Source organism: Populus nigra, chromosome 4 (assembly GCF_951802175.1).
Source record: "Populus nigra chromosome 4, ddPopNigr1.1, whole genome shotgun sequence".
NCBI lineage: Eukaryota > Viridiplantae > Streptophyta > Magnoliopsida > Malpighiales > Salicaceae > Populus > Populus nigra.
The window spans coordinates 16,751,540-16,771,227 of record NC_084855.1 but is presented as its reverse complement, the minus strand read 5'-3'; the positions used below and the strand labels follow the sequence as shown (position 1 = coordinate 16,771,227).

The following is a 19,688-nucleotide window of genomic DNA, read 5'->3' as shown; positions in this document are numbered from 1 at the left end:
TAAGGTAATTGGTAGCTAATACCTGTAAAATATTCTTTTTTATAGATTTGAAAACTTTTAGATGCTTAAATAAGTATTATGTATAAAGAGAATGTAATAATATTTTAGAGAGAGGGATGCTCTGAAATATATATGTTATAGAGAAGGAAGATTGTGAACCTTTTACCTGGTTAATTCATTGAGTATTCATAACCCTTAAACCTTGTCATGTTACTGAAATAGAAGGGTTAAAGAGTTATTTCTTCATAATAACATTAATGAATGATAAATATCTCTTAAACAACATTAAATGAAGTACAACTATATTTTACACCATATTAATGAGAATTAAGTATCTCTTACACAATATTAATGACAATGAAAATATAATAGGTACTTATAAGATTTTTATACACATAAGAAGTATAGGGAGATGAATATCATTGACATTAATATTTTATATTAAAAGTCATAAGAATAAACAAATGAAACTTTATGGCCCGACATGGAGCCTATAATGATTGTCAGACTCATACTCACTTGGGCTTAACATGATGTCAAGCACAAGGGTGTTGGGTCTAATAGTTTATCAGATTTACGTCTGTTTAGGCTCAGTGCGTAACTAAATCTAAATACGTTGAGTCTGACAGCTCGTCAAACTTATGTGTACTTATACTCAATGTTAGCTGAACCCAATGATGTAATATCTGACAGTTTACTAAATTTATGTATATTTGAGCTCAACGCATAGCTGAACTAAAAAATGTTAAGTTTAGCAACTTGCCAAACTCATGTCCGCTTAGACTCAACACGTAGTTGAATCCGATGTTAGGTTTGGTAGCTTATCAGACTTATGCTCGTTTGGGCTTAGAGTGTAGCTGAACTCAAATATATTAGATCCGACAGCTCGTCAAACTCATGTCTACTTGGACTCAACACGTAACAGGATCTAAGAATGTTAAATCTAACAACTTATCAAACCTATATCCACATGAGCTCAGCATATAACTTAACCTAAAGATATTAAGCATGGAAGCAACGCAGACCCATATCATTTCTACCAAGACCAAGTTTAGTAATATTGAATATGAATGAAAGTCCCACCCTCCTATATTATTAGATCAGTACCTTGTTTTTTTTTTATCTTTTTAAATATAAATTTAGGCCAAAAATCAAAATTTAAAAATATATTGATCCACAGCGCATCAAGCAGGAATGCCTTCGCTTTTACTGGCAGGCAATCATAAACACACAAACATTCTATTTTTTTACATTCTATTATTCTAATCTTCATCTTCTTTATTATTCGCAAGCAATCATAAACACCCAAACATTATATTTACAACCATTAAGACAACATTTACTAAACAAGATCTTTAAGGAAACTTAGACTACATATAAGGAGTAGTTGGGAGTATAGTAGTGTTTTTTTTTAAGTGTTTTTTTAAAATATATTAAGAAAATATTTATTTAAAAAAATTATTTTTAATATCAGCATATTAAAACAATATAAAAAAATTAATTTAGAATGAAAAAAATTAATTTTCTTAAAAAATATTTTTGAGACATAAAAATAAACAGGAACATAATCTTTAAGACAATATTTACTATAAATAGCCTAAAAAACAACCTATATTTTACAGGGAATTTACATCAATATTTTTCCGATGGGTATACCAATTTAAATAATGAAAGATCCCTTTCCTATTTAGATAACTTATTTTGTTGGTTTCAAACTATAATATTTATTTTAAATATTTTTTTAACATGTATTATTTTTAAAAAACTTTTATTAATACGTGTTGGAATAACAAAAGACCCCCATTGCAGAAACGTGGGAAATGGAAAGGGTCCTGCGCCACGTGGCTGGAAAAGAGTCAACGTTGCTTAAGAACAAATATTGCTCCACCCCCCTCCACCTCCTGCCAACTACTTATATACAATGAATACTGTTATAATTATAATTATAAACCTGAGGAGTTTCTTTTGCTTCATATTATTATGCATATGTGCAATGAGAAAAATTATTTCTATGTTGCATAAATATTGTAATTACAAAATAAAATTATAGGATTCAGTTAAAAAACAATTTAAAGAACTTATGGACCGAAATTAACATCATAAAAAAAGAGGGTGTTTTTTATTTTTATATAATTCAAGAGGTGCAGATTTTTACATTTTAATCTCTGATTTTTTTAAAATTTACATTTTAATCATAAAATTTTATTTTTCTTATATTTAAGGCCTTGACAACTAGGAGATGGAAGAGAAATTCAATATAAAAAGAGAGGAGAGAGAAAGCTTTTGGTCAATCATGTTTCAATAATAAAAAAATCAATTTTGAAATTAATAGGTTTGTCTTGACAAAGATAGTTTAATGAAAGTAGTTTGAGTCTCTAATAATTTAAAGAAAAAAAAATAAATATGAGTTAAGTTTGGTTTGATTTTTAGTTTTTAGGCAACTGTGTTTTCTATTGGAAATTGGATTGTTTAGGTTCTAAGAATATTTTAAAATGTTTTTAATTGGAAAACATAGAAAAATGGATAGGACTTGAAATATCAAATCGTGATTTTTTAATTATTAAAGGTCTGTTTAAGAACACGGTTTACATGGTTGAAATCGCGTTCCTTTAAATTTTGAAATTTTGTTTACGTAAAAAATTATTTTTTTTTATGTTTTCAGATTGTTTTGATGTGTTGATCTCAAAAATAATTTTAAAAAAATAAAAAATATTATTTTGATGTATTTCTAAATTAAAAGTATTTAAAACTACAACCGCTATTATAATTTCAAATAAAATTTAAAAGTAATTAAAATCCGTGTAAACACACAGTATATCCACTTAATTTTAATAAGAAAAGGAGGCTTATTTATGTCAAATATCTTCGATAAAATTAGAGGCTTTTGTGGTATTATTTATGTTTTTTTAATGATTATGTATGAAACTATATTGACTAAAAAAAATGCACATGAATATTTGATAAGAATAAAATATATATATATATATATATTGTTGGTTTTTATTATCAATTTTTTATATTATTTCCTCAAACTAATTATTCTTTTATTTCTCAATGGAGTCACATAAAACTATCAAACCATTATTTTTTTCATTCTACGTTGAAAACTGCTTTAAAAACATGGTAAGTTTTAATTCGAAAAATCATGCTTATGATTAAAAAAAATATATGTTTTTTTTTTGTCATGGTAGAAAAGAAATGAATTAAAAACAAAATTAAGGGGAGTTATGGCTATATATCCAAATGCAAGGTTCTCTTACTTCTAAATTTAAATTATTTGAATTATATTTAAATAATCATATTATTAATTATTTGAATATATATATATATTAATTGCTTTTAATTTTTATTGAAATAATCATATTGTTAATACAAAAGATTCATGATTTCATCGAGATAAAAAAACTGAATGAACAGAAAAAAGAAGAGATCTTGATAGCAGTTGAGATCCCCGGTTGTCCAGGGTGGCCGGATGCCCCCACAACATTTTGTTTCATGTTACGAGGTCCTCATCATCATCTAACGAGATAAACGAAGATCTCTGCTTTATATAAAACATAATTTCTTGCTCACAATCTCTCAAAATAATTTATTAATCTCAACAAACATTGCCTCTGCGATGATAACGACAGCAACCGTCGACGACGGAGATCGACGTGAGTATATCGTCATGGATGAAGAGCTAGAAATCTGGGAATGCTTTTTTAAAACCATTCCTCTCTTTGCTTTGAATGAAATGCATGTGCCCTCTCCTGAAAACCTCATGCAGCTATTCATGCAATTCTGATGATGGTGGGCATATAATATTTTTTTAAAATTAATACGTTGATATCAAAAATAAATTAAAAAAATATTTTAATATATTTTTAAATAAAAAAATACTCGTAGAAACAACAACAACTTCAATAACAACACACACGGGGTTGAAGAAGACGGAGATGACCATTCTAGGAAGGGATTTTTGGTAAACGTAGAGTGGTTTTTTCCTTAAAAAAGAATAAAACCAGTTGATATATATTAATGATATAAGTTAAAGGGTAGAAGTAGCTGCATGTTAGGTTAGCCATAAAACGAGCGTTTAAAACACTCCAAGAGAGTCCACCAAAGTGCCTTTGAGTGCTACCTTGGAAAGCCATTAATGGAGGTACCAACATCACACCTAGTTTTCAACAAAATCACAATTAAGCCTATATATCTTCCCCTTCAAGCGACTAGCAGCTAATATTTGAACATGTCTAGCTAGCTAGCTAGCCAGCTATTATTTCTCTTAAAAAAATAAAAAACAAAGTGAGAAAAAGTCATGCAAAACCAGGGAAGACTTGTTTACACTAGGGGTGTTCACGGTTCGGTTCGGTTCGGTTTTTATCAAAAAAAGTAACCAAACGGAAATTTTTTTTTTTTTTAAAAAAAAACCGAAACCGAACCGAAATCGGTTCAAACCGACCGGTTTCGGTTCGGTTCGGTTCGGTTTTTTAGAGCAAAAACCGGTTCAAACCGGTTTGGCTCGGTTTTTTCGGTTTGGCTCGGTTTTGGCTCGGTTTGGCTCGGTTTTGGCTCGGTTTTTTCGGTTTGGCTCGGTTTTGGCTCGGTTTTTTCGGTTTGGCTCGGTTTTGGCTCGGTTTGGCTCGGTTTTTTTCCGGTTTTTTTCCGGTTTCGGTTCGGTTCGGTTCGGTTCGGTTTTTCCGGTTCCAGACTTAAAAAACCGAAACCGAACCGAACCGGTCGGTTTTTTCAAAATTTTAATCGGTTTAATCGGTTTTTTTTCACGGTTCGGTTTTTTCGGTTATTTTTTTTCCGGTTTTCTCGGTTTAATCGGTTTTTCGGTTTTTTTGAACACCCCTAGTTTACACCCCCGAAGCGCATTTATAAACTGGAAACACCGGTAAATTATAAAACCTTTAAGGGTATAGATGAATTGTGACAGTGGTTATGATTTAAAATGTTATTTATTTAAAATTATATTAAAATAATTTTTTTTATTTTTATAAAATTATTTTTAAAATCAGTACATCAAAACAATCTGAAAACATAAAAAAATAAATTTAAAAAATACAAATTGAAATTTAAGAGAACACGGTTTGAATTGCATTCCTAAATACTTTCTTAATCATCATGCTTCAACAAGTCAAGTAATTAAAAGAAAAAAAAAGAAGAAGAAGAGGAATTTCACAATTGAAATTATGTGATTGTGAAATCTTGACTATATAATTAGCACAAGACATGGCTTAAATCTAGTGAACATGCAAAGGACAGAACAAGAATACAAGGATTCTCTCACGGTCATTTGAGAAAAATTAAGCATTTAATTATTTCAATTTACCCATTTAATTCAAATGGATAAGTATTGGAATTTTGTCATATAGTTTCAAAAAAGAGCAATATTGCTTTAAAGAAAGAAAAGGAAAAAAGCAAAAGCTAACGAACATATACCTTTTTAACAAAAACAAATCAATGAACTTGCTATCATGACAAAATATTTATTTATTTAGGGTATGATAGTTATTATGAGATTTATCCGAGACAATTTAGTTTTTATTATCTTTTAAATATATAATGTAATGACTAAATTACTCTAAATTTTTTTCTTAAAAGGTTGAACGGGCAATTCAATCTTTTCTTGCTTTAAAAGCACAATATAAAAACTTTATTACTCTTAAAAGTAAAAAATATTAAACTTACATCTACGGGGCCTTTTTGCATTTTCAAATTGTTTTTTTAATAAACAAATTGTAGGGGGCAATTTGATCTCTTAATTGTTATAAATATTATTAAAAAAATAAATTTGTTTCCATATGCAATGGCGTCCTATGTCCAAATACTACTTTGTAAAGTGGCATTCTAAGTGTCTCGTTTGTGCTCTTTCTATTGGTGTTGCACGTATACACAATGGCATGGTAGTTTGATTTTGATAAATTATTTTTTTTCTTCAACTTTTTTTCTCTTTCTTCTCCTTGCCAAAATATAAAGGTATCGTTTAATTTTTTTCTAATTTAATCCTCGTTCTTTTGAGCTATTTTTTTAATCTTTTTTCTTGGTTTTTTCTTTAATTTCGCCTTTTATTATTTGGTTTTATTTAATTTTTATATTAAATTTGGTTCTCATTCTTTTGATTGATATTTGTTTGTTTTTTTATCTTTTTTTCTAATTGAATTTTGCTTTCAAATTCATCCAACGGCATTGGATTTTAAATTATTTTTATATCAAATTTAGTCTTCGTTCTCTTAATTGCTATTTCTTTTGTTTTAGATTTTTTTATTGTATTTTTTTTTCAATTTCATCCCTCAATATTTTGATGATTTAGAGTTTCATTTCTTAATTTTTTAGGGTTTGCTTTCTATAAGGTTAATCCTAAACTTATAACCAGGGTCACGAATTTTGAATGTTAACACAAGTTGATTTTGGTCTCTTTTTTATCATTTTTTTAAATTGATGTTTTTTTCAATTTCATCATTCAATATTCGAGTTGTTGGGAATTGATCTTCATATTTTCTTTTCAATTTCTATTATATAGGGCTATCCCAATCATGTGCCTTTAGTCGCGAGGTTCACTCGAGTTGACTAAGATCTTCTTTTTTTTTCAGTTTCACCTTTTAACATTGAGTTGTTTAATAATTGAACTTCATAATTTTATTCAGTATGCTTTCAATGGGGTTACATTGGTACCATGACTAGATCATAAATTTAACATGCTAACCTAGATGGGCTCGAGTCAAGTTTGTTTTACCTTTTTTACATTGCCAATTTTTTATGATTTTATTTATTGCAATTGTGTTTTTTATGTATTATTTAAACTAGCCAAGCTTATTAAAGACAATAAGGAAAAAAGGCTTTATGTACAACTCATGCAGTGATATATATATATATAATTTTTCTCTTTTACCTTCTATATATACTTTTCTTTCTAGAATATGGAAAACCTTCATCCTTTTCTATCTTTCAAACATAAAGTTATCAGAAGACTTGATGATGTTCTAAAACCTAGATGTTTAAAAATAAAGTTTTTTAGTGGTTGAATTATAAATAAATGAAATGTTCATTCAATTAAACCTACTTTCCATGGAAAAGCAAGTTGATAACTTGATGAAACAATCTGGATACCTAAAAAAAAAGTTCCATTTAAGTGGATTTGAAGGCCCTTAGATGCTTAGATTAGATTTTTTGTAGACAAAAAATGTAATAAATATACAAAAGAGCATTAAATTTTAAGAACAAAGTTATTTGTTCTTGTTTTGGTATCAAATGAATGCTTCGTAAAGAAATGATATATGAATGTTGAGAATAAAAATTAAAAACTCTTTAATCCATGTACCTTGTTTTTTTTATTCGAATGCGAGGGGTGGAGAATCATTATACTCTTGTAATATTAATTAAAGACAAATATCTCTTACACAAACATTAATAAAGACAAATATCTTATATATAAATATTAATGTGAGACAAACATTCCTAACATGAATATTAATGAAATGAAAATGTGGCAGACAATTAAAGACTCTTATACACTTAGGGATACATATTGAGTAGGATCCAAACAAAAGAATTATGCTTAATAAAAAAAACACCCTAAAAAAAAGCGTTGAATTCAAGTCACAAAGTCAAGCCTAAAAAAAACCTCGAACCTAAGAACATTGGGCAACATGCCTGGATTCTGGCGCGAGGCCTAGGCCCATAAGGTGTTGGGTGTACGTCCAACGCTTAGACTCGGGAGTGTTACCCAAGCCCATGGGCTCTAGGTGTGCCCAACACATGGGCTTGAGCGTGCTACCCAAGCCAATAGGGGTCATGGGTGTGGGCCTGACATTTAGACTTAGATGCTACGTCCAAGCTCATTAGTGTCGAGATTTGCATATTACTTGGTCTCATGACCATGACTTAGGTCTAAAAAAAAGTTATTAAAGTTTCCTTGGAGCCTAATTCAAAATTAAAACGAGCTTGATTAACTAAAAGTTGTTATTTTAAAAAATATTGATTAAGATTAATAAACAAACTTTAAAGAACTCATAAGTTAATCATTTGTGTGTGTGTACGTACACACACAAGAATAATAGTTTAAAAAGATAATCTTGATTTTGTTATAAAAGGCTGTGGTTTCCATTAAAGGCGACGACCGCCCATTGTCCATACATAGTTTATGTTCTTAAGAGTGCAAAGAAAAGTCGTACCAATTGGACTGCGTCTTTTTCCTTGAGCTAGTGATACACGTGGCCACTCAAGGATGGTATCGATCGAGGAGCCATGACGATACTAACAGCGCCGTGAGGGGTGTTTGTTTCTTTTCTTTCAGATATTATAATATTGGTTCAAAATTGATATTTGGGAAATAATATTATCTTGTATTTTCGAGCACTCGCACCCAAGGATTTAATTAATTCAAAAGGCTGAATATGTACGTAGATATTAATTGAGTGAGTACACAGCTACAAGCACGCACGCGCATGAGAGAATATTGGTTGTCATCTTCTGCGCGCTCTCTCTCTCTCTCTCTCTCTCTCTCTCTCTCTCTCTCTCTCTCTCTCTCTCTCTCTCTCTATATATATATATATATATATATATATATATATATATATATATATATATATATAAAACGAGTTATGAGAAATAATAATTTAAATTAAACATATATCTGGATTATAATTTTCAGATCCGGTCAGGTGGCCGGCCCAGTCCAAGATCTAGGTTTCGGGTTTTGATCGGTTACCGGGTTGATTTTTTTAAAACCAAAACGATGTCGTTTTAGTAAGAAAAACAAAAATCAACGGGTTGCAACTTGGTTTTGCCAATTCAACCGGGTCACCGAGTCAACCTGTCGGGTCAGTCGGGTCACACCAGGTTTTTCTTCTTCAATTTTTTCTTTAACTCGACTCGATTTCAGCTTCAGATCAACCAGATTCAGGGTTGACCGGTCAGGCTGGACGATCTTTTCTTACAATTAAATACTCCCTGCCATGTAGCAAACCCTAATAAAAATAAATAAGATACTATTTTTCTTTTTCTTCAAAAAAGAATTAAAGAAAAAACGGTTGCGCAAAATTAATGAGAGCATTATTTATTTATTTTTATTAGGGTTTGCAACAGAATCCAAAATAACATTATATTAGGACATATTTTTACCAGATCCTCAACGTAACATAACACTGTGTCTCCGCATACAATACAAGCAGAAGAAAGTACATATAAAACAAGATACCATGATAGATAGACCAGGGGGTGTTTGGATGATTCTAATTTTATATATTTTTTAAGAGTATTTTTAATTTTAAAAAATATTAAATTAATATTTTTTTTATTGTGATTTATTAATAATTTTGATGTATTAATATTAAAAATAAAAAAATTATTTAAATATATTTTTAAATAAAAAAATATTTTAAAAAACACACCCCAAGTTTCTTCAAATGGCAGCACGAAATCTTCTTACATGTAATGCCCATACACTTTTTATCCTTTAGGGTTAGGCATGTAAACCAGTTCTGTCAATTATTCTCTGGTTTCTTTTGTCTTCTTGTACAAGATATTTTAGGATTCTAACTCAGTTTAATAAAAATTATTGGTAAGTAACATATAGTAGAAAAATATTAAAAAAATAATGCAGTTTGTACACAATTCATACTGAAAATACCGTGATTAAACACTATTGTAATTGGAAATAGATATGGTTCCTCAATAACTAAGAAAGAATGCGTTATTGAGTACACATCAAAACTTTATTTTTTATACAATATTGTTAGAATATTTTTTACTAAATAATTCTAACTACACCTTAAAAAATTACTAGATATGGTCATAATTTGTTTCAGGGTTATTTTATGATTAATTACGATCTTATTTGGTGTTCTTCTAAAGTATAGTTAGAATTATTTTGTCGAGATCTTTTTAACAATACCGGATATGTAGAAAACAAAGCTATAATATGTCTCTAATGACCGATTCTTGTTTTTTTTTAGTTTATTTCTTTATCCTCTCACATCACCTTATCTTTTTTTTTCCTAGCTATTCAATCTTTAATTTTATCTTTTTAATGATTGAATTTTTATAAAAATTTTAATTGATTATTGTTTAGATTAATTAATTCACGAAAGGAGATGTTTTGAAACTTTCACCGAGCAACATTATTTTAGGTAATGTTATTTTAAATAATAGTTGTGTAAAAAAATAATGCAATCGCTAGTAATTATATACAAAAAAAAAATATCCTAAAATACGGTTGTATTTTCAATATGTATTATTATCCCAAAACTTTCAGCAGGCCATGCTATTTATTTTTGTTTAATTTATTTTTTGTTATGTGTGTGTATATATATATAATTTTAATTTTAGCTCTTCATTTTTAGTACATTAAATGATGAAGCTTTTACCTATGGTTAGATGGACTGGACCAGACTTGGAGCTTGTCACTGTCGGGTCTCAAATGAAATGCTCATTTTTATGATTTGTTACTGAACTAAAAATGTAAAGTCAAATTAGCCAACGGAGACAGCAGCCACCACCCACCCCCACCCACACCCACCCTCCCTCCCCCAGGTAATAGCAAAAAGGGTTTAACTTAATATATAATTAATTAAAATTAAATTTCCAATAATTGTTTTGGCACCTCACCTAGTGACAACCGTTTACTTTTCAAAACCAATAAAAGCAATGCGAAGCGATGGCAATTTTCAGTAATTCCTTCAATTTCCAAACCTTGTTTAACACTCCCTTCCTCCTTAAATATCGAAACCCAACACGTAACCCAAATCCACACCATCACCACCTCCGTGAATCGAAGGTGAGAGAGCTTCTCTCCAGTCGAGCCTGTCTCTCGTTTTTGAATTGACCCAAACACTCTCCACGCGAAAAGACATTTTTGTTTCTTTGTTGGTTCTTGTGATCTGATACAAAATATGGGATCCTCGGAGCTGATTTTTAGAGGTCATGACGAGACTCAACCAACATCTGATGCTTACTCACCTAAACCACCGAAGCCATGGCTCGCCGTCACCCGACCCATTCGTTACCTGCTTCTTGAGCAGCGACTCGTCTTTATCCTCGTCGGCATTGCTATTGCCACTCTTTTCTTCACTCTCCTGCCTTCTTCCTCTTCCTCATCCCCTTACGAGCACGATCCAATCCCAAACACTTTCTCTCACTTCTCTCATGAGCTAACAACCCCTATGCGTTACAAATACTACGAGCCCCTTCGGGTAGGATTCCAATCAGCCAATTCCGGCGGCAAGATTCCGCTGGGACTCAAAAGTAAAAGTCTTCGAATCGTTGTTACAGGTGGGGCTGGGTTTGTTGGGTCTCACTTAGTGGACCGTCTGATCGCTAGAGGAGATAGCGTGATCGTGGTGGATAATTTTTTCACGGGAAGGAAAGAGAACGTGATGCACCATTTTAAGAACCCGAGATTTGAGTTAATCAGACACGATGTTGTCGAGCCACTGTTGTTAGAAGTGGACCAGATCTACCATCTTGCTTGTCCTGCATCGCCTGTTCATTACAAGCACAACCCGGTCAAGACAATAAAAACTAACGTCGTGGGCACATTGAATATGTTGGGTTTGGCTAAGAGAGTTGGTGCTAGGTTTTTGCTTACCAGTACCAGCGAGGTTTATGGTGATCCTTTACAGCATCCTCAGGTCGAGACTTACTGGGGCAACGTTAATCCCATCGGTGCGTTTTTGCTCTTCTTTTCTTAAATTTAATTAATTGATTGATAGCCGGTGATCGATATTTCGTTACAGGTGTTGTGGTTATTTATTTTTAAATGCATTGAAATAAAGCCTGTGGCTAACATGTGCTGCCTAGGTTACAAATAAAAAGACAATGCAGACCTGTTGTCTTTATTTATTTTTACATAAAATTAAAAAGGGTGGCATCGCACGGTGGCGGCCGGTGTGGAAGTGGGGCTCTTGGATCTTAGATCCGGTGTTGGTAGTTTTATATGGTCAAGGAGTAGCCTGTGACTGACGAGGCAATTAATCGGACGGTTATTAACTAATTAAAAGATTTGTCAATAAGAGAAAAGTAGTGATTAACTCGAGTTTTGAATTTTCTGAGACAGACAGATCTTGACAGCTGAGATGTTTGTCGTTTTTTTACAGGTGTCAGGAGTTGTTACGATGAAGGAAAGAGAACTGCTGAGACATTGACTATGGACTATCACCGAGGTGCTGGTGTAGAGGTGGGTGTAATTTGATAGTGGCCCACCAAGCTTTGTTTACCAGTTAAATTCAGCTTATCTAACACACAACGCATTTTTGCTTGTAATCTAAATTTTTCAGGTTAGGATTGCTAGAATTTTCAATACTTATGGACCTCGAATGTGCATAGATGATGGCCGTGTTGTTAGTAATTTTGTTGCTCAGGTATTTCTCTTATAATGATTTTCTAATCTGATTGCGAGCACTCAAAGACATGAATGTTAATTTTGCATTAAAAAACGATTGTTTTAATAGAAATTAGCGGGTATTGTGCAGGCACTAAGGAAGGAGCCTATGACTGTTTACGGTGATGGGAAACAGACAAGGAGTTTTCAATTTGTTTCTGATCTGGTAAGCCTTTCAAACATAGTAATTTTTTAAACTCGTAGTTGTTGGAGCTTGGATAGATGCTTTACTGCCTTTTCATTTGATTTTGCTACTTTTGTTGCCCAGATGGCTTGTAAACATTTTATTCTGCATGCGCATCGCACATTTCAAAGGAAAAATGACTTACTGCATTGGGTGTGGTTCTTTTGTAACTCAACTCTGCAATCATGGGTTCTGGGTCGGTCGCTAGTAATTAATTATGGACTTTTAGCATGTAAATATGTTGCTCAATCTCCCAAATGCATGCCTGCCTCAAGTTTTCTTCTCAAAGTTTTTAGCAACACGTGAAATTAGTCGTATTAAATGCTGAGTGTCCTGGATGGGGTCTAGCACGGGGATGGTTTGCATTATTGTTTCCAAAAGGAAGACAAATTCTCAGAAACCATGTAGCAAACAGTTCATATGCTCATTAGAGGTGGGAAAGCCTTAAAAAACTTAGTGGGGTATTTTGTTTATGAAAGTGAAAGCTTTTATTGATGGATTGAGACAGGGAATTGCATCAGTAGCTTGTGTTTCTCCGTCTTACAGAGCATTATTTCTCCATCAAGTTAACATACTCTGATTATTAGTTTGATGGTTATTATATGCTAGTTTATGCATGGTTAAGCATCTAGTGTGTTCTTTAGTAGCTGCTGCGCAGGATTTACTTAGACAACCTGTTACATGTGTTGAAATAGGTTGAGGGTCTGATGCGCCTTATGGAAGGAGAACATGTAGGGCCTTTCAATCTTGGAAATCCGGGTGAATTCACCATGCTCGAGCTTGCCCAGGTGAGTGTGTTTCTATTCATGATATCCATGTTACTGTTCCAGGTTTCAGGGTCGTAGTCATATGCTCTTCTTTTTAAAAAAAAAATGCTGAGAATTTCTCAATGTATGAATTGTTTTTTGCGGTCCCTCAGTGTACATATCTTCTAAATTATTACCTTGGCAGCAAGTTTTTTAAAAGATTGTGTTGGCGGCGGCGGCAGTTTGTTTGGTAATCATGTAAATAATAACTAGCAACTTGTATTTATTCTTTATTGCATTAGATCTGAAAATGGTATAAGAGTTAATTACAGACTCATTTAAGTTATGGCACTGTTGTACTTCCTAAAAAGAACAAAAAAGAGGTGCTGTGCAGTGTTATTAGCCACATGCTTCTGTTTCCAGCAAACTTAGAAGTCCCCATTTGTTTGTTCAGGTGGTCCAGGAAACCATAGACCCAAATGCAAGGATAGAATTCAGGCCTAACACAGAAGATGACCCACACAAGAGAAAACCTGATATTACAAAGGCTAAAGATCTCCTTGGCTGGGAACCTAAGATATCCCTCCGTCAAGGTCTGCCAATGATGGTCTCAGACTTCAGGCAGCGCGTCTTCGGTGACCACAAGGAAGAAGGTACGACCTCCACCATGTCAACATCTTAAGTTGGCATATGTATGCAGCTCGAGAGCCAGCAGAATGGTAATTTCTCCAGTGGATAACCAATTTATTTTTTCCCCACCCCAACAATATAGGAAGTGGTCGCAGCAGCAGCAACAGCAGATGAGCGTTGTTCTCTGAGGAATAGATTTGGAGCTGTTCTTTTGGCCGTCGTTTGAGTCATCCTTGTAATTTCAATGTTCCTGTCACCTTCAAAGAATGTCAGGCAGTGAGCCCTGCAATTAAAATTAAATTTTACCTAGTTTTTGATGCAATTGATATGCCTAGCAGCATTAGAAATAAGCTTACCTCCTGTTTTCTCGTTCACTGCTTGAATGTGGTAGTTTTGTTTCATACGCTGTCCTCCTTGTTGCCAGCAGAAAAGTTAGAAATCACACGGGCCTACAGCTTTTAATGCTCGCAGGATTTTTTCCCTTCTTGTCTGACAACGAGCATGTCGATAAACAAGTTTAAAAATTATTATTTTTAATTTAGAATAAAATTCAAAATAAATAAAATTATTAAATAATATTTTAAAAATTATCCAATTATATAATTGTTTCCATATTAGATCATAGCTTTTTGTGGTAATATAATAATTAATTTGTGAGTTATTATATATTAATCTAATATACATTTTCCTTAAAAAAAAAAGCTCACGAACATTCCATGAGAATACAAGGAAGCCTGCTCGTGCCAGGGATGAAATGGCTCGACCAACGTACGAGGAATGGACGAATACAGCCACTCTTTCCGGCTAGAAGAAAGCAACCAGACAGCGTGACCGTTGACCAGCCAACCGGCTAATACTTCTTTTTAGATCATAACAGGTTCTTATTTAAAAAATGATGCTTATAAGAAACCATATTTTCATCCAAACAAAAACCAAATACATTAAATGATAAAAAAACAAAAAAGATTTTGATTTAGGAGGAAATTGTTTTTCCTCCTTGACTCAAATTATTGATTTTTTCAAGAATATTTGTTTCAGTTGCTTTTAATTTTCATTAAAAAAAAACATTGTAATAAAAGAACTTTTTCCTAAAAAAATTAATAAATAATAAAAGGAAGACTTGCCAAACAAAATACTTTTTTTCTTTCAAAATTTAAATCCTTATTTTTCTTCAAAATATCTATTTCACCACGTCTACTAGCATACTGAACCAGGGAAAAAGCAGATAATGCTGATCAACATTCTGCCTTAATTTAGCGAAGCATGATGTGTGCGTTTCATGCGACCCTTAGAGAGTCTGATAGTAAAACATGGCTATTTACTTAGATCATGGTGGTCCAGCAGTGCAGCAACCAAAACAAACCTATCTACTCAGGCAAACGCAGTGCATGCCATGCGGCTAGGAGACGCTAGCCCATTGAAAACTCAGCCAGCTTAACTAGGTTATAGGAAAGAAGAGGGTGGCAGCGAAGGGAGTCTCTGAGAATAGCCCCACCATAAAAAAAGACCCTTTAAGCAAACAAACTTTAAAGTAATTGTACTACAACAAAAATTTAAGCAAGGCATGTTAGCTCCACACGGACCAGAAGGTTCTCATCCATTTCCTAATAGAGATTATATAAAACAGGAAGGCATATTAGTTTGTTCGGCAAAAAGATTAGGGTTATCACATTTCACTTAGGATTCCTAAGGACAATGATAACAGAATCACCACGGAGGAACATTTTGCTGATGAACCTATCTTTGTTGACTGGCTGAGCTTTCTTCTTGCCTTTCCCGGTTTTTGGCACCTGAACCAGAAAAGTATGAACGTTTAATTGAATATAGAGGTTATTAAAAGGAAAATATAGTATATGACTGAAAAGTTTGACACCTGAACCAGAAAAGTATGAGCATTTAATTGGATATAGCAGTTATTAAAAGGAAAACTTAGTATATGACTATAAAGTTGTAGGTACAGAGTCTCAGTGAGCAACCAACCTCAGTCCACATTTCCCTGACATTCTCAAGAACCATGTTGCAATGTCTATCAAATGCCCTCACACGTCCAAGAAGCTTCTTGTTGTTGCGGCAGTTAATTAATACCTGAATGGCTAATAATCATCAGAAAAGTAACACAAAAGTCCATACTAACCAAGATTCTAACAGTATATAAGCAAAATCATACCCATTCCATAAACAGTCAGTGATTTCATCAGCCAATATCACATCTGATAACTCCAATTCCAATAAATGGCATCAGTTAATTAGGGAACTTTGATTGGAGCCCAACATGCATGTACAAACTAGTTCTGGTGAAAGAAATCAACAAAACAGTGATTTAAAAGTCTCTTTATGCCTAGAAAACAAGGCCATATTATCACAACTTGCCATAACAAAGTTTTCTCCAAGCAGCCCCATTAGCTAAAATGCCACACATCAGAAATATTAACAAAGGACTCAATTTTAACTTTAAAACCAGTAAGCCCTCATGGCTCTATTCTATATCCCTTAATGATATACTAGGTCTGAAAACATTACCTGGGTATTATTTTTTACACTCATCATCAGAACAGAGAGTGGCCCAGTGCTGAATTCCTCCTCCTCGTTCTTGCTCTATAAACAGTTTCAAGGAGTTACAAGCAACCAAAGAAAGTAATATGATGAAATTAGTGAAGAGGCATCTCACTAATTACTAGCATTTTCCTTGCAGACAAAAGTAAATTGGTACATCAACTGATAGTTATAGCTCAATTCTTAATTGAATTGCGAAACAAACATCACATTTAATTTGGCTTCAATTCTTTCTTGAATTAAAAAATATTTAACCACATTTGCCCTTTCAGTAAAGGTCATTGCTCACATCCTGTCTTTAGAATCAGGAAGGCAGCGTGGTGCAAGAACTTGACTCAAGGGCATGAAAGAAAATCAATCAAGCCAGTAGCCAAATGCAGCACACGTTTTACAATAAAGTTGGGTAGAATAACATGTCATATCTAATCCAATCTAATTCTCTCTAATAACAAGTTTCAATATTCGACACACTTATATTTTTTAAAAGTAACATACCGGGGCGTCCTCTTCCATTGGCCTACTGCAAAAGATACAAAGGTGGAAAAAGATGTTAGTATATCTATGCCATGTTCATTATAATATGAAAAACAAAATGTACCCATTTGAAAAGTTAATTGTCAGTACGACTGCTAACAAATAATAGACAAATCACAGCAGTTACAGCACCTGCTTGCCTTGGAAATTTTCATGCAAAGACATACTAGCATAGCATGGTCTATATGATTACTGAAACTGCAATAACTTGACTGTGCAAGTAAAGAAAGATATCAACCTAATTAGGTAAATTTACAAAGCAAGATTTTGGTTACTATGAAAAGAAAAATCACAGATTTCCCAGGAGTCCTGAGGTAACATAATAAGCTATAAAAATTCTGTTCAATGCAGAGAAATTAATTAAATACAGAAAAGACAAACAACATATATATATATATATATATATATATATATATATATATTGAACCACAACTTCTTTAATTTCCAGCAAGTATTTACAACAGATTAAGATTCAAATGAAATAAAAGAAATAAAGACATCCAGTTATTATTTTATTAAGTGAATGATAGTATTAGAGCTTGTAGTTTCAAAATGACGCAAAAATTTGTAGCAAAACTATTACTAAGAACAAGACATAGTTTGGTAAAATAGTGGAATCAAGTAAATCCATCCATATCTAAAACAAAAGAAAATAAGAAAAAGAAATAGGGTTCAAGGAAGTTACCTCATGCTGAGTTACGAATTTCAATCTCTACAGACAAGCAAAAGCTTCTGCAGATAAAGAAAGACAGAATTAGGGGTTTCAGTTTAGTAAATCTTCCCCAGAAGAAAATACGAGCATAATCAAGCAATGAAGCAAGATCAAAAGGAAAGAGAAGGTTTGAGTAAACTTACCTGCAGGTCAGAGTTAGGGTTTAGAGCACGAGAGGGAGGGTTTTGGGATTTCCTTCTTTTTCTTTCGACACTCAGATCTCGACGAGTGGGAAACAAAGGGGTCCGATCCGAGACGGTGAAGATTACCGCTACTTGGCGCTTGATTACAGTAGTAGGCCCAATGAGCTTGATTCATCGTACACGATTTTTAAGATTCCATGGCCCAATTATTATTATTATATCACCGGAAGATGTGGAAAAAATATTGTTCTCCATGCCATTTTCCATGCATATAAATCACTTGAATTGTTATAATAATTTGTTTTTTTTTATTATTATTTTCAATTACATCAGAGATCAAGTTGATGACAAATTAAAGCATATTTATTAATTTTTTTTTATGAAGAGCAAGACTCAAATACAAGGGATCAAACTAAAAAAAAAAAAAGTAAAAATTTGAGACAAAACAATCACCTTAGTCCTCAAACTTTTCAAATGATAAACTTTAAACCCCTCAAAATTTATGCATTAGTTTTGGTCACAATTTTTTTTTTTTTTTTGATTTTAGACTTGAGAAAAGAGAGAAAAAATGAGCGGACTCTGAGTAGTCTCGTTTCACATCAATTCCAGCCATGAAAAGAAATGATTTGGGTGTCAATGAGTTTCTCTCTCGATGAAAAGAGTTTATCCTAGGAGCTATCTTCCATTAACCTTGCCTAAGATGATAAATGTAAACTCAGAAATAATTTCAGTTTCAGGTTGACATGGGTTTTCATTCTAATTTTTGAGTTGTTTAAGGCTATGAATATACTTTCCATGATGTTCAAGGTGTTTTTTTTTTTTTTTTGGGTCAAAATATGGTTGAGAATGGGGTTTTGTTGGTGCAAAACATCACAACCTTGACTTTTCGGTGACCTTTGGTCTCTAGAATTTAAGGTAGGCCATGCATCGTGTGCCTTTTTTTTTTCCAAAAAAGAAGAATTACAGGGTGAATGACATGTCATCTTTTCCATAAAAAATAAAAAAATAAAGAGACCCAGGTGTATTGGGCTATCCAAAGCCCCCCTTCCTTCTTTTTCCTCTTTTTTTTTTATTGGTTTTTCCCTCTATCACAATTGAATCTTTATTGATTTTTTTTTATTTTTTTTCTAATTTCAATCGTTTAATATTTTATTAACTATTAATTGGGCAAGGTAATTTGTTTTGGTTTGATTTTTTTATTTATCATGATTACAAACAAACACTCTAATATTTGGTTGGTTCTTATTTTTGCAGGTGTTTATCTTTTATAAAAAAAAAAGATATAAAAAATTACACCTAATTAAGTTCATGGCCTAGATTACAAGTTTGTCTCATTACAAGTTTGTCTCATTAAGAAATACACTTCATCATGTTTTTAAATTGTATAGATATTCCTAGATTTATTTAATTAAATACATGCATAAACTTTTCAATTTGCGATTAAGATTTTTTTATGTCAAAATACATGCAAAAATTGATGTCTTATTGAAAAGAAATTTATCTGACCTGCAGTAAAGCATGAACCAGATAGCTAGCTAAACACAAAAGGATGTGGTTAAATCACCTTTTTTTTTATGTCCGTTTAATGGATTTGTTTTCTCAATTTTAACCTTCCACATTAGATCTGTTGGAAGCAGGGCTTTGTAATTTTTTTATTTGATTTCTATGAATTTATCATGATTTTATAACTCAAGTTGGAAGTTTAACATGTTAGCTTTAGTTGAGTTGGGTCATTTGTTTTTCCCGCTTTATCTAGTTGATTTTTTTTTTATTTCATCATTCAATATTAAGTTGGTTGGAAATCAGGCTTCATATTTTT

The 19,688-nt window shown here is 32.4% G+C and overlaps 2 protein-coding genes across 2 annotated transcripts; one reads left to right on the top strand and one right to left on the bottom strand.

Moving 5' to 3' along the window:
- The first annotated feature begins 10,688 nt into the window (after positions 1 to 10,688).
- Positions 10,689 to 14,277, top strand: LOC133692271 (UDP-glucuronic acid decarboxylase 2-like). Its single transcript, XM_062113088.1, has 7 exons — positions 10,689 to 11,652; positions 12,084 to 12,163; positions 12,264 to 12,347; positions 12,459 to 12,533; positions 13,247 to 13,339; positions 13,752 to 13,950; positions 14,070 to 14,277. Exons 1-7 carry the CDS (start codon positions 10,881 to 10,883, stop codon positions 14,099 to 14,101), a joined length of 1,335 nt encoding a protein of 444 aa, XP_061969072.1. The 5' UTR covers positions 10,689 to 10,880; the 3' UTR covers positions 14,102 to 14,277.
- A 1,147-nt stretch (positions 14,278 to 15,424) lies between these two features.
- On the bottom strand, positions 15,425 to 18,029 carry LOC133691475 (uncharacterized). The gene is made up of 6 exons (XM_062111992.1): positions 17,870 to 18,029; positions 17,700 to 17,746; positions 16,976 to 17,000; positions 16,448 to 16,522; positions 15,908 to 16,012; positions 15,425 to 15,717 (listed from the first exon to the last, which is right to left on the bottom strand). The coding sequence occupies exons 2-6, from the start codon at positions 17,702 to 17,704 to the stop codon at positions 15,601 to 15,603; spliced, it is 327 nt and encodes a 108-aa protein (XP_061967976.1). The 5' UTR covers positions 17,705 to 17,746; positions 17,870 to 18,029; the 3' UTR covers positions 15,425 to 15,600.
- Between the last annotated feature and the right edge of the window lie 1,659 nt (positions 18,030 to 19,688).